The 13,716-nt window shown below is 39.8% G+C and overlaps 1 protein-coding gene across 1 annotated transcript in view; it reads left to right on the forward strand.

Annotated features, from left to right (window-relative positions):
• LOC128999957 (dynein axonemal heavy chain 7-like) overlaps positions 1 to 13,716 on the forward strand; it is a 60,413-nt gene that overhangs the window by 33,475 nt on the left and 13,222 nt on the right. The window contains exons 33-41 of the mRNA XM_054426756.1: positions 3,368 to 3,597; positions 6,557 to 6,737; positions 7,681 to 7,908; positions 8,592 to 8,820; positions 9,537 to 9,751; positions 10,540 to 10,666; positions 11,232 to 11,460; positions 11,543 to 11,696; positions 12,579 to 12,712. Of these exons, the coding sequence (XP_054282731.1) occupies positions 3,368 to 3,597; positions 6,557 to 6,737; positions 7,681 to 7,908; positions 8,592 to 8,820; positions 9,537 to 9,751; positions 10,540 to 10,666; positions 11,232 to 11,460; positions 11,543 to 11,696; positions 12,579 to 12,712 (1,727 nt within the window). The remainder of the gene's footprint in view (positions 1 to 3,367; positions 3,598 to 6,556; positions 6,738 to 7,680; positions 7,909 to 8,591; positions 8,821 to 9,536; positions 9,752 to 10,539; positions 10,667 to 11,231; positions 11,461 to 11,542; positions 11,697 to 12,578; positions 12,713 to 13,716) is intronic.

Consider the following 13,716-nt stretch of genomic DNA (forward strand, 5'->3'; position numbering starts at 1 on the left):
ATGTGTCAGGAGTTCCACACGTCCACTCAACAGTTGTGTGTTGTATATGTTGTGTGATTGACTGCTTTTTACCAGACATGGCCACCAGACGCTCTACTGGCTGTAGCTAAGAGGTTCCTGGGAGACATAGAGTTGCCAGAGACAGAACGTCAGGCTTGTATAGACATGTGTCAGGAGTTCCACACGTCCACTCAACAGTTGTGTGTTGTATTTGTTGTGTGATTGACTGCTTTTTACCAGACATGGCCACCAGACGCTCTACTGGCTGTAGCTAAGAGGTTCCTGGGAGACATAGAGTTGCCAGAGACAGAACGTCAGGCTTGTATAGACATGTGTCAGGAGTTCCACACGTCCACTCAACAGTTGTGTGTTGTATATGTTGTGTGATTGACTGCTTTTTACCAGACATGGCCACCAGACGCTCTACTGGCTGTAGCTAAGAGGTTCCTGGGAGACATAGAGTTGCCAGAGACAGAACGTCAGGCTTGTATAGACATTTGTCAGGAGTTCCACACGTCCACTCAACAGTTGTGTGTTGTATATGTTGTGTGATTGACTGCTTTTTACCAGACATGGCCACCAGACGCTCTACTGGCTGTAGCTAAGAGGTTCCTGGGAGACATAGAGTTGCCAGAGACAGAACGTCAGGCTTGTATAGACATGTGTCAGGAGTTCCACACGTCCACTCAACAGTTGTGTGTTGTATTTGTTGTGTGATTGCCTGCTTTTTACCAGACATGGCCACCAGACGCCCTACTGGCTGTAGCTAAGAGGTTCCTGGGAGACATAGAGTTGCCAGAGACAGAACGTCAGGCTTGTATAGACATGTGTCAGGAGTTCCACACGTCCACTCAACAGTTGTGTGTTGTATATGTTGTGTGATTGACTGCTTTTTACCAGACATGGCCACCAGACGCTCTACTGGCTGTAGCTAAGAGGTTCCTGGGAGACATAGAGTTGCCAGAGACAGAACGTCAGGCTTGTATAGACATGTGTCAGGATCCACACGTCCACTCAACAGTTGTGTGTTGTATATGTTGTGTGATTGACTGCTTTTTACCAGACATGGCCACCAGACGCTCTACTGGCTGTAGCTAAGAGGTTCCTGGGAGACATAGAGTTGCCAGAGACAGAACGTCAGGCTTGTATAGACATGTGTCAGGATCCACACGTCCACTCAACAGTTGTGTGTTGTATATGTTGTGTGATTGACTGCTTTTTACCAGACATGGCCACCAGACGCTCTACTGGCTGTAGCTAAGAGGTTCCTGGGAGACATAGAGTTGCCAGAGACAGAACGTCAGGCTTGTATAGACATGTGTCAGGAGTTCCACACGTCCACTCAACAGTTGTGTGTTGTATATGTTGTGTGATTGACTGCTTTTTACCAGACATGGCCACCAGACGCTCTACTGGCTGTAGCTAAGAGGTTCCTGGGAGACATAGAGTTGCCAGAGACAGAACGTCAGGCTTGTATAGACATGTGTCAGGAGTTCCACACGTCCACTCAACAGTTGTGTGTTGTATTTGTTGTGTGATTGACTGCTTTTTACCAGACATGGCCACCAGACGCTCTACTGGCTGTAGCTAAGAGGTTCCTGGGAGACATAGAGTTGCCAGAGACAGAACGTCAGGCTTGTATAGACATGTGTCAGGAGTTCGACACGTCCACTCAACAGTTGTATGTTGTATATGTTGTGTGATTGTGTGATATTCACCAGACATGGCCACCAGACGCTCTACTGGCTGTAGCTAAGAGGTTCCTGGGAGACATAGAGTTGCCAGAGACAGAACGTCAGGCTTGTATAGACATGTGTCAGGAGTTCCACACGTCCACTCAACAGTTGTGTGTTGTATATGTTGTGTGATTGACTGCTTTTTACCAGACATGGCCACCAGACGCCCTACTGGCTGTAGCTAAGAGGTTCCTGGGAGACATAGAGTTGCCAGAGACAGAACGTCAGGCTTGTATAGACATGTGTCAGGAGTTCCACACGTCCACTCAACAGTTGTGTGTTGTATATGTTGTGTGATTGACTGCTTTTTACCAGACATGGCCACCAGACGCTCTACTGGCTGTAGCTAAGAGGTTCCTGGGAGACATAGAGTTGCCAGAGACAGAACGTCAGGCTTGTATAGACATGTGTCAGGAGTTCCACACGTCCACTCAACAGTTGTGTGTTGTATTTGTTGTGTGATTGACTGCTTTTTACCAGACATGGCCACCAGACGCCCTACTGGCTGTAGCTAAGAGGTTCCTGGGAGACATAGAGTTGCCAGAGACAGAACGTCAGGCTTGTATAGACATGTGTCAGGAGTTCCACACGTCCACTCAACAGTTGTGTGTTGTATATGTTGTGTGATTGACTGCTTTTTACCAGACATGGCCACCAGACGCTCTACTGGCTGTAGCTAAGAGGTTCCTGGGAGACATAGAGTTGCCAGAGACAGAACGTCAGGCTTGTATAGACATGTGTCAGGAGTTCCACACGTCCACTCAACAGTTGTGTGTTGTATATGTTGTGTGATTGACTGCTTTTTACCAGACATGGCCACCAGACGCCCTACTGGCTGTAGCTAAGAGGTTCCTGGGAGACATAGAGTTGCCAGAGACAGAACGTCAGGCTTGTATAGACATGTGTCAGGAGTTCCACACGTCCACTCAACAGTTGTGTGTTGTATATGTTGTGTGATTGACTGCTTTTTACCAGACATGGCCACCAGACGCTCTACTGGCTGTAGCTAAGAGGTTCCTGGGAGACATAGAGTTGCCAGAGACAGAACGTCAGGCTTGTATAGACATGTGTCAGGAGTTCCACACGTCCACTCAACAGTTGTGTGTTGTATATGTTGTGTGATTGACTGCTTTTTACCAGACATGGCCACCAGACGCCCTACTGGCTGTAGCTAAGAGGTTCCTGGGAGACATAGAGTTGCCAGAGACAGAACGTCAGGCTTGTATAGACATGTGTCAGGATCCACACGTCCACTCAACAGTTGTGTGTTGTATATGTTGTGTGATTGACTGCTTTTTACCAGACATGGCCACCAGACGCTCTACTGGCTGTAGCTAAGAGGTTCCTGGGAGACATAGAGTTGCCAGAGACAGAACGTCAGGCTTGTATAGACATGTGTCAGGATCCACACGTCCACTCAACAGTTGTGTGTTGTATATGTTGTGTGATTGACTGCTTTTTACCAGACATGGCCACCAGACGCTCTACTGGCTGTAGCTAAGAGGTTCCTGGGAGACATAGAGTTGCCAGAGACAGAACGTCAGGCTTGTATAGACATGTGTCAGGAGTTCCACACGTCCACTCAACAGTTGTGTGTTGTATATGTTGTGTGATTGTGTGATATTTACCAGACATGGCCACCAGACGCTCTACTGGCTGTAGCTAAGAGGTTCCTGGGAGACATAGAGTTGCCAGAGACAGAACGTCAGGCTTGTATAGACATGTGTCAGGAGTTCCACACGTCCACTCAACAGCTGAGTGTAGAGTATCTGTTGAGGACTCAACGTCACACTTACGTCACCCCGACATCGTACCTGGAGCTCATCAACACCTTCAAGGATATACTGTCCATGAAACGAGAGTAAGTCTTCCAGTTATACTTACTGTAGATTAGGAGTCTTTGGGCCAGGCTTTTCTGCAAGTCTAAAATGTTGGTCCTCCGGTCTCAGGCCAAAATTGAGGTGTTTTGGAAAGTATTGATTAAAAAAATAATTAATTTTAATACTGCAATAGCTTTATAGTTTATTTATTTATACAATACTCATCAAGATCTCCTCCTTATTGCGGTGAAATTGGGAACATTTTCCGTGGTTTTGGCATCATCATCATCTCCCACATTAGCGAAAAACCATGAACATCATTCGGGATTGAGAGAAAATAGTCAATTTTTTATCCGGCGTCTTCAAGGCCGCTTTCAGTGATCGCAAAAAATAATACCCCCGCCGCAGCAAACCTGCCGTCTAAGCGAATTTCCATTTGGCCGAGTTGATTTTCAATTGATCTATTTAAATAACAATAGGTTTAACGAGTACCTAGGTTTGCTGCTACAAGGGAATTAATAAAGTAGTGTGTTTTTAGTAAAATATTGATAGCTTACTATAAAATAAATAAATTTGCCAATTTTGATCAAAATATATCCATAAACAAGCAAACTACAACATTTTACAATATTCTCCATAAGAATAACATGGGAATTTTTAATTTACCATTTTTTTTAGTTTTCTCCCTAACCAAAAACCGTACAAAAACACTTTGATATACTGAATTGTTTGTTTTAGCGAATTTCCCTATAGGGAAGTATTTTAGCGAATTTCCCTATAGGGAAGTAGCTATTACCGTAGGTCTCATGGTAAGACATAAGCCCGGGACCGATTTACTTTTTCATTTTGATGTCCCCAGAGGCCAAAAACACCATTCGTTCAAATTTTTATATATCTATATATAGAGATATATCCTACTATCCTACTAATATTATAAATGAGAAAGTTTGGATGGATGGATGTATGGATGTATGTTTGTGACAAGTGAACGCGAAAAATACTGGTCGGATTGGGCTGAAATTTGGCATGATGATAGCTCACATTCCCGATTAACATATAGGCATATTCTTATTTCAAAAATCCTTTCGGGCTCCGCCCCAGTGGCTCTGGAGTTTCCCATGTTAACCTTATGAGAAATGAAATTATTGAATCTTAACAGCTGTTTCAATTAAACAAGTTGGTTCTGTTCTGTGATGTTCAATAGCATTAAAGTCACAAAAATTACCAACAGGGTGCAGCACTATTATTTCTTTTACATTTATGACAACAGCTAATTTGCAACCAAAAGGTGAGTGAGCGTAGTGAACGAACTTCAACCTGGAGGCGAGTTAGCGTAGCGAACGAGCTATCCTGAAGGCAAGTGAGCGCAGCGAACGAGCTCCAACCTAAAGGTGAGTGAGCGTAGCGAACGAGCTCCAACCTAAAGGTGAGTGAGCGTAGCGAACGAGCTCCAACCTAAAGGTGAGTGAGCGTAGCGAACAAACTTCAACCAGGACGTGATTGAGCCATGCGAACGAGATAATCTTGAAAATTAAGAAGTTAAACGGGGCAAAGCCCGCGGGTTACAGCTAGTATATATATATATGTGTCCATCCGCACGATAACTTGAGTAATTTTTGTCCGATTTTGATAAAATTTGGTTTGAAGGTGTAAGGCGGGATAAACTTGAATGAGTTCGCGAACCAGCATGATCGGACTATGGGAACGGGGGTTTATGGGGGGTTTTATGGGGTAAAAATAGGTTTTTCCCATTTTTGACCCTAAAAACACAAAATTTCACAATTTCTTTTCAAACCATTTTGTAGAGCTTAAAAAAACAAATAATTTAGTATATTGAAGCGTTATTATGCGCCTAATGGTTACGGAGAAAATTCAAAAAAATTGTAATTTTAAAATTCCCATGTTATTCTTATGGAGAATAAGTCAACTGTTGTAGTTTGCTTGTTTATGAACATATTTTGATCGATTTTGGAAAATACTTTTATTTCTTACTAAACTATTATCATTTTATAAAAAAAACTTTTTTACCCTCCCTGTTGCAGCAAACCTAAGTACTCGTTAAACTAATTCTATTTAAATAGGAAATAAATGTGCTATTTTTATGGAGGCATTTTAGTGTAAATCCAATCAGGTTAATGGAAATTCGCTTAGTCGGCAGGTTTGCTGCGGCGGGGGTATTTTTAAGCTCTTTAAGAAGGTTTAGAGAAAAATTGGGAAATTTTATGTTTTGAGGGTAAGAAGTGAGAAAAACCAATTTTTACCCCATAAAACCCCCCATAAAACCCTGTCCCCATGGTCCGATCATGCTGGATCGCGAACTCATTCAAGTTTATCCCGCCTTACACCTTCAAACCAAATTTCATCAAAATCGGATAAAAATTACTCAAGTTATCGTGTTCACGGACACATATATATATATATAAATCTATATATATATATATCTATATATATATATATACATATATAAAAATTTGAACGAATGGTGTTTTTGGCCTCTGGGGACATTTAAATGAAAAAGTAAATCGGTCCCGGGCCTAAGTCTTACCATGAGACCTACGGTAATAGCTACTTCCCTATAGGGAAATTCGCTAAAAGCTCAACTCGACTTGATCCAGCTCCTACTTGGACTGAAAATTATTTCCAGCTCCAACCGATCCCTAGTGCCAACTGTTGGCCCGACCCGACCTGAAAATTTTGGGGACCTGCAGATCTCCACTTTAAGTTACAACTTACTCCTAAATATGTTGCTTTATGTAAAACACTGAAAATAAATGTTATTAATTAGGGTAATGAGTTTAATCTGAAATCTTGGCACAATTTCTTGGAATTTAATAATTTTGAATTTCGAATGGCTGTTTAAGAATGACAATACATAAGCTTTAAGATTAATTTAAACTTTTTCTGGACACTCCATTCGAGTGAAAAGTAGGAGCATATTCAATCATCCTATTCAGATTCCATTTGAGTTTGACCACTAATCGGGTTGTGACTGTCTCATAGGGAGTTGGTGGTTGGCAAGAAGAGGTACGAAGTGGGTTTGGAGAGTCTACAGAAGGCGGCTAAGGAGGTCGGTGTGATGAAGACTGAGCTCGTTGCTCTACAGCCTCAACTGCAGCAAGCTACTGAGAACGTCAAGGCTGTCATGCAGAAGGTGGAGACGGAGAGTGAAGACGTGGCTAAGGTTAGTTAGGCATTGAGAAACATCAGTTCTAACTCCTGAAATGTTTTCCGTATGCTCGAATCAAACATACTTCTCTTGCACTAAATTGTGAGACTCTAACTACTAGGCTGGGAGGTCACAATTTACTTCCTGCTAACTTCCGTGGCTATTTTTATTTTTATCCATTTAGGTACCTCAGTAACATAACACCTTTACTTGTGGCTATCTTGTGCATCTGCTTCCACAATCCCTACATGTTTTGTGTCATCCTGTCTTGTTCCCAATGTGGTTTTATTGTTTACTGAACTATGATTTATATTTTACCTACCTAACCTTAGTAAATAATGATAGGTAAATAACGAATAATGGCTAAAATGTACCTTTTTAGACAATCCTGAAACAGTAGAGTAACGGTAAGATCATTAAACACGATTCCGGGGCTATAAAAATGAATTTTAAATATTATTAACCTCATTAAATATATTTTAATCGCCACTGACCAATCAGATGAGGTGTAACCTCCACCTTTTCCCCCAGATTCCAGATTCCAGATTCCCCTCATTAGTTTTTGTTGTTCTTCTGATCTGCATTGTCTTGAGCTTGTCGTTAAATGGCTTAGAGGTTCAATAATGACTGTCTTTTTGGTAATGAGCAACCCTTTCTTTAGGCACTCCGTTGACAGTGGCTCTGATCTGAAAATCATTGTGAGTTTGAGTAGACTCTAAAACTAGAAAAAAGCAGACAATTAGTACTGTCAGTGTCAAAATGCTTTCCCTGGAGAATTGTTTTGTCTGCACACTTGAGGCAGAATTTAAAAATGTGAACAAAAAAATATCTATTTTTACTTCCATATTTAATGTTACTTATTATAATAATTTATCATTTGTATCACTTGATGCTGGTTGGCAAGCTTACACTTGAGGCATATAAGAGAAAATGCAAAACAATTAATTGTTGTCCACAGGTGGAAGCAGTGGTGAGAGAAGACGAGGCGGTGGCCAATGAGCAAGCGGCCGCGGCGCAAGTGATCCGCTCCGAGTGTGACGCTCGACTAGCCGAGGCAATGCCTATATTGGAGGCTGCATTGGCAGCCCTCGACACTCTGACACCAGCAGACATCACTGTGGTCAAGTCCATGAAGAGTCCTCCCAAGGGAGTCAGGCTGGTCATGGAGGCTGTGTGTATATTGAAGGTGAGTCAGGCTGGTGATGGAGGCTGTGTGTATATTGAAGGTGAGTCAGGCTGGTCATGGAGGCTGTGTGTATACTGAAGGTGAGTCAGGCTGGTCATGGAGGCTGTGTGTATATTGAAGGTGAGTCAGGCTGGTCATGGAGGCTGTGTGTATACTGAAGGTGAGTCAGGCTGGTCATGGAGGCTGTGTGTATATTGAAGGTGAGTCAGGCTGGTCATGGAGGCTGTGTGTATATTGAAGGTGAGTCAGGCTGGTCATGGAGGCTGTGTGTATATTGAAGGTGAGTCAGGCTGGTCATGGAGGCTGTGTGTATATTGAAGGTGAGTCAGGCTGGTCATGGAGGCTGTGTGTATATTGAAGGTGAGTCAGGCTGGTCATGGAGGCTGTGTGTATATTGAAGGTGAGTCAGGCTGGTCATGGAGGCTGTGTGTATACTGAAGGTAAATAAGTTGCAGTGTTGGTTAGAACATGTGTTCAAAGGTGAAACCTTTCACCTTAAACATAAAACAACATAGGGATGAGTCTCCTATCCCTATAAAAGGCTCAGCTTCCAGACAGTTAATGGCACACACTAAAAGTCACAACACAATTAAATTAATCCTTTTTTGTGGTTTTTTTCCTCCAAGAATGACTTTAGATGACGTTACTTATTCGACTTAAGGTGACTATTCAGTACTTTACAGGACATCAAGCCAGACAGAGTCCCAGACCCGTCTGGTAGTGGCAAGATGGTGGAAGACTACTGGGGACCGTCCAAGAGACTATTGGGAGATCTCAAGTTCTTGGAGGGTCTTGTACAATTTGACAAAGACAACATTCCGCCACGAATCATGAAAGTTATCAATGAAAAGTTCCTTACCAATGAAGACTTTGATCCGGTCAAAGTAAAAGTTGCTTCTACCGCAGCAGAAGGTGATAACTTTGAGTTTGTTGTTTCTAATTTTTTCATGGACGAAGTGTATTAGTTTGAATGGATTTTTAAATTAAGAATAACTGCAAGTTTTTACAAAGAAGTTGACTGGGTATTTTAAGACTCGAAACAGTTGTTTAGAAATCTAAAAAAGTTGCATAGTTTTCTTGCATCTATTTTAAGGGTAGGCCTACCTGATTCCTTCAATTGATGTTCTATCTTAATTGATCTAATAGTTTTTACTCTTTCTATTATTCAAGATTTACAATTCTAAATTGAATATAACAACTTCTTCATTTAAGTCAAGGTAGGCCTATATGACATATTTAACATTTGCATAGCCAATTTAAACTTGTTTGTGTATAAAATTAAAACAATGTACTCTCTCTTTTAGGACATTTTTAGCTTTTACATTTAATTTGAAATTTAATTTTCAAATAAATACTGATCCTGCATAATATTTTTATGATTTTTGTCGCATTATAGCACAATTGTTATTGGATAGAGTCAATTATAGAGATGGCTAGGGATCAGTCATAGTTATTTACTGGTAGGTTTTACTTCCATTCCGGCCCCTCATATGTTATCATTATGATATGAATAAAGCTTTTTCTTTGTTTCATATTTATAACAGTACTGATTAATTAAATTCTACCAAATATGGTGACCTAAAAGGATCTATTTTTTGTTCTATCATGAATTATTGTTCTACCCATAGGTTTGTGTAAGTGGATCAGAGCACTGTCCGAGTATGATGTACAAGCTAAGATAATTGCACCTAAGAAAGCAGCTTTAGCAGTAGCAGAAGCTGACTATAACACAGCAATGGCTGCTCTGGAGATAAAACAGGCCAAGTTGAGGGAAGTACAGAAGAAACTGGCAGACTTAGAGGCCGTGCTGGAGCAGAACAAGGCTACCCTTAACAACCTGCAGGTAACTGGAATAGCCTGTATTCGGAAAATTATCAATTGCTATGCCAACTTATCTCTGATTTACATGGAGACCTTTGTGTAACTAGTTAGGGTCAATCTTGGTGGTGTAGAAACTGTCTAACGTCACAGACTGACGCCCAAATGACAGTTGTAGTTTCTTGTTCTTCCTGGATAGACCAAAACATCTATTTCTTTTGGAATAAACCCAGTACCATCCAATTTTAGTTTGAAACATTATTCCCATCTAAGTTTCATCCACATTATTAATGTAACCCTCTGCAAATTCAGCCTCAACACTTAAATGAATCTTAAGCCATAAATCAGGTCTTAATTGAATTTCAAGTTTATGCATCTCACTGAGCATTGAGCCCAGCATTACCTATTTTATACACTGAAACTGTTACAATTTCTAGAAAAAAAATTTAAAGCCTAACAGAAATGTTAGAGACATGTACGATGCCATAGAGGAAGTGTCCAAAAGAATTTTTTATAGTCCACGTATTAGGGTAGCAGTTTATTCCATCACGTTATTCATATAGTTTACTACACCAACAGATCTTCATTCGATCAAGCATAAAACAAACCACTAAAGTAGTATTACTTTACAAATCCTTACTAGGCTGGAGTGTTAGTACAGGTTAGTAGAGAGTCACAGTATTTAGATGTAAGGAACAACATAAAATGGAGATAATATTTATACTAAAGATATTAGTCATACTGTAATTTTTCATGGGATTTCTCAAAGAATATTAACATTTTTCTAAAGATTTGAACGATTCCTGATTTCAGGATGAAGTTGACCTCTGCACCAAGAAGCTACAGAGAGCTGAGGAACTCATTGGTGGTTTGGGAGGAGAGAAAGACAGATGGAGTGCCACAGCCAAGGCTCTTGGGGAACGATATCATCTGCTTACAGGTAAAGTAAATATTCTAACAAGCTCCAGTTGCAACAGTACAAGCTAGTTTTCCAAATCTAACACCGCTACTTTCCTTACCACAATTCTGACCGACTTAACACCTCTTTCTCTATGCAATGCTCAGCATTGTTATAGTTGGTTGAAGTCCACATTCCGTCCATGTATGTAATGCGTTCTGTGATTAATGATTTCTGTGATTTGAAACATTGGCTGAAATACTGGAATTTACTGAACAATTCTAATTAAAGAAATAGCTCATCAAAAAACCTGCTGAACATGATTATTTCAACACTAATCTTTCATTGATCTTCACTAAAAACTACACAACCTGAACCGGATGTGTTGCCGGTATTACCTATCTATCTATTAATTTGAAAGATTAAACAATATAAAGGAACTAGAGTCATAAATGTAAGAGTTAAACCTCTTACTCTGAACCTTTTTCAACAAAATTTAGTGAAGCAACGTTAAACATATTGCTCGGTTAGTAGGTTTGCTGTGGTGGGAATATTTCTATTCAGAGGGGTTTACCAAACAACACAGTCAATGCGAGATTGATTGCAGGAGACATTCTGGTTGCGTCAGGAGCTGTGGCGTACTTGGGACCGTTTACAATGCAGTTCAGACAAGATCAGATGCAGAAGTGGATTGAGCAAGTCAAGAGTTACAACATTTACTGTTCCAAAGACTTTTCTCTCACCTCTGTTCTGGGAGAACCTGTACAAATCAGAGCGTGGAATATCTTCGGTCTTCCCAGCGACTCATTCTCCGTTGACAACGGAATCATTGTCAAGTAAGTATAAATAGTTTCTACGCCTTATTTTTGTTTCATGGATTTCTGATGCATGTGGTATTTGATTGTAACTGCTTCACAGGAATGCAAGACGTTGGCCACTGATGATCGACCCGCAGAGTCAAGCTAACAAATGGATAAAAAACATTGAGAAAGCAAATAATCTGAGTGTGATGAGAATGACCAGCTCTGATTATGTGAGAGTTCTCGAGAACGCTATTCAGTTTGGTCAACCTGTAAGTCAGTTGTTTGAATAATGTATCGATAACAGAAATACAGTAGACTCCCTCTTATCTGGACACCTTTTAACCGGACTACACGCGCCATCATGGCCAAAGAGCCGGACAATTTTTATCATCACATCTGTAAGTCTAATACTGTATAAAGTATGCATTTAAACGGTCCGTTTTAACGAGTTTTTGGGGACGTCGGTTTAACCGGAAAAAGCGTTATCCGGACTGGCCTCGGTCCCAAGGAGTCCGAATAAGAGAGAGTCTACTGTACTTGATACTTGATTTAACCACTTTATTACTTCAACACTTCAAGACTTTGTAACCAATATTTATATAAATTCAGGAACATTATTTATCCTATTTGAAATCTAAGTTAAGCTAATTTCCATTTGAAAAAAATAGTTACGGTAACCTATGTTTTTGATGACTGTGACTGTTTGTTTTGATGTAATTTAATTCCTAAAAATATTTATAGTCATAAAAATTTATTAAATTTAATTTACATTTAATTAAATCTAAATAAAATCAATTTAATTAAATCTAAGTTACACTCATTACTGTAGATATTTTGGTAATCTTTTTGTAGGTACACACTACACACATGGGCAATTATCGTTTTAACCATGTTAATTAGTGATGGGTTACTAACTACTACCGGTACATTCTGAATTCACAATCAGTATTATTGTACATTGTATTTATTGATATTGAATTGATTTTTGAGTTTACATAATATCAAACTCTGTTACCTTATGTATATAAGATTTTTACTTTAGCTACAATAAAGAAAATTTCTCTCCTCCAATAAATAATTGGTTCCAAAATATTCTTCCTAAAACGCTACGAGGGGCTCACTTTGGATTCACACCGATTACTGTTTTTCAGGTTTTGCTGGAAAACGTAGGTGAAGAGTTGGATGCTTTACTTGAGCCATTGCTTCTGAAACAGACATTCAAGCAGGGAGGAGCCATGTGTATAAAGCTGGGAGATTCTGTGGTAGAATATTCTCCTCAGTTCAGGTTGGTATATTTTTTTCTCCAATTGTGTTTGGTTTATGATTCCGTCTTGTTTACCTACCTAGAGGTGGTTTATAAGTAAGTTTTAGTACTTAGTTAACCTGTAGAATCAGATATGGAATTATTATTATATTTTTCTATTATGTATAAGAAGAAGAATAAACAACCCAATAACCCAAGTTTATATTTTTTATGACACCTATAACTGTCACTATATATTTGATGTTTTCATTGCCTAAGTGTCATAGCTCAAATGGAGGTGTAATATTAATGTTGTTCCTACTCAAACAGGAAACAGATTTATCTACTTATTTATTTTACTTGTGTTTACCTAACCTATTGACATATTTTATGTTTTATGTAAGAGAATGGTCTTGTTAGTATCTGGCATCAACCTTATGTAAGATTGCATCATTGCATTAATTACATTAATTGAAAGCCCAGTGACAAAAGCAGCCTACAGAAACGATCTTGCTTGAATTTTTGTAGTGTCGAAAATATTTAAACTTTCTGCTATGTATAAAACTAATTTCATTTCAAAAGACTGGGACGGGTGGCGTCGTCCTGTAATCCAGCTACTAGGAGGTCACGAATTGTGGATATTTATAGGGATGCGCTGTGGTTGCGATGCTCCCTGCTGTGGATTAACGTCCGCACTAGTGAGTACTACGACTATCCGCAGTACTTTCCTGATAATTAGACCAATTCGTAAATTACAAGGAAAAAGGATTCCACTATAAACTGTAGGTCCCTTAGTTGCCATTAGCTGTATGGGCTATTAATTAACAGCTGTGTCTTAGGAACATGTTGGCCTTAGTCACTAACAAGACTACAAGATCGCGCCACTCATCCTACACTCATCCTTCACTCATATTTGGGTTAAAATACGCACATAATGGCGTCCCCATCTTAAATAATTGATAATTGATAATTGATAACTGTCAACAACTTAGCAGCAGATTTAAAATCAGCACATTGACACAAATGATTAGTAAAAATCTTATATG

Source organism: Macrosteles quadrilineatus, unplaced genomic scaffold, assembly GCF_028750875.1.
Source record: "Macrosteles quadrilineatus isolate MER2022 unplaced genomic scaffold, UCM_ALF_1.0 Scaffold_8__2_contigs__length_117827958, whole genome shotgun sequence".
Lineage (NCBI taxonomy): Eukaryota > Metazoa > Arthropoda > Insecta > Hemiptera > Cicadellidae > Macrosteles > Macrosteles quadrilineatus.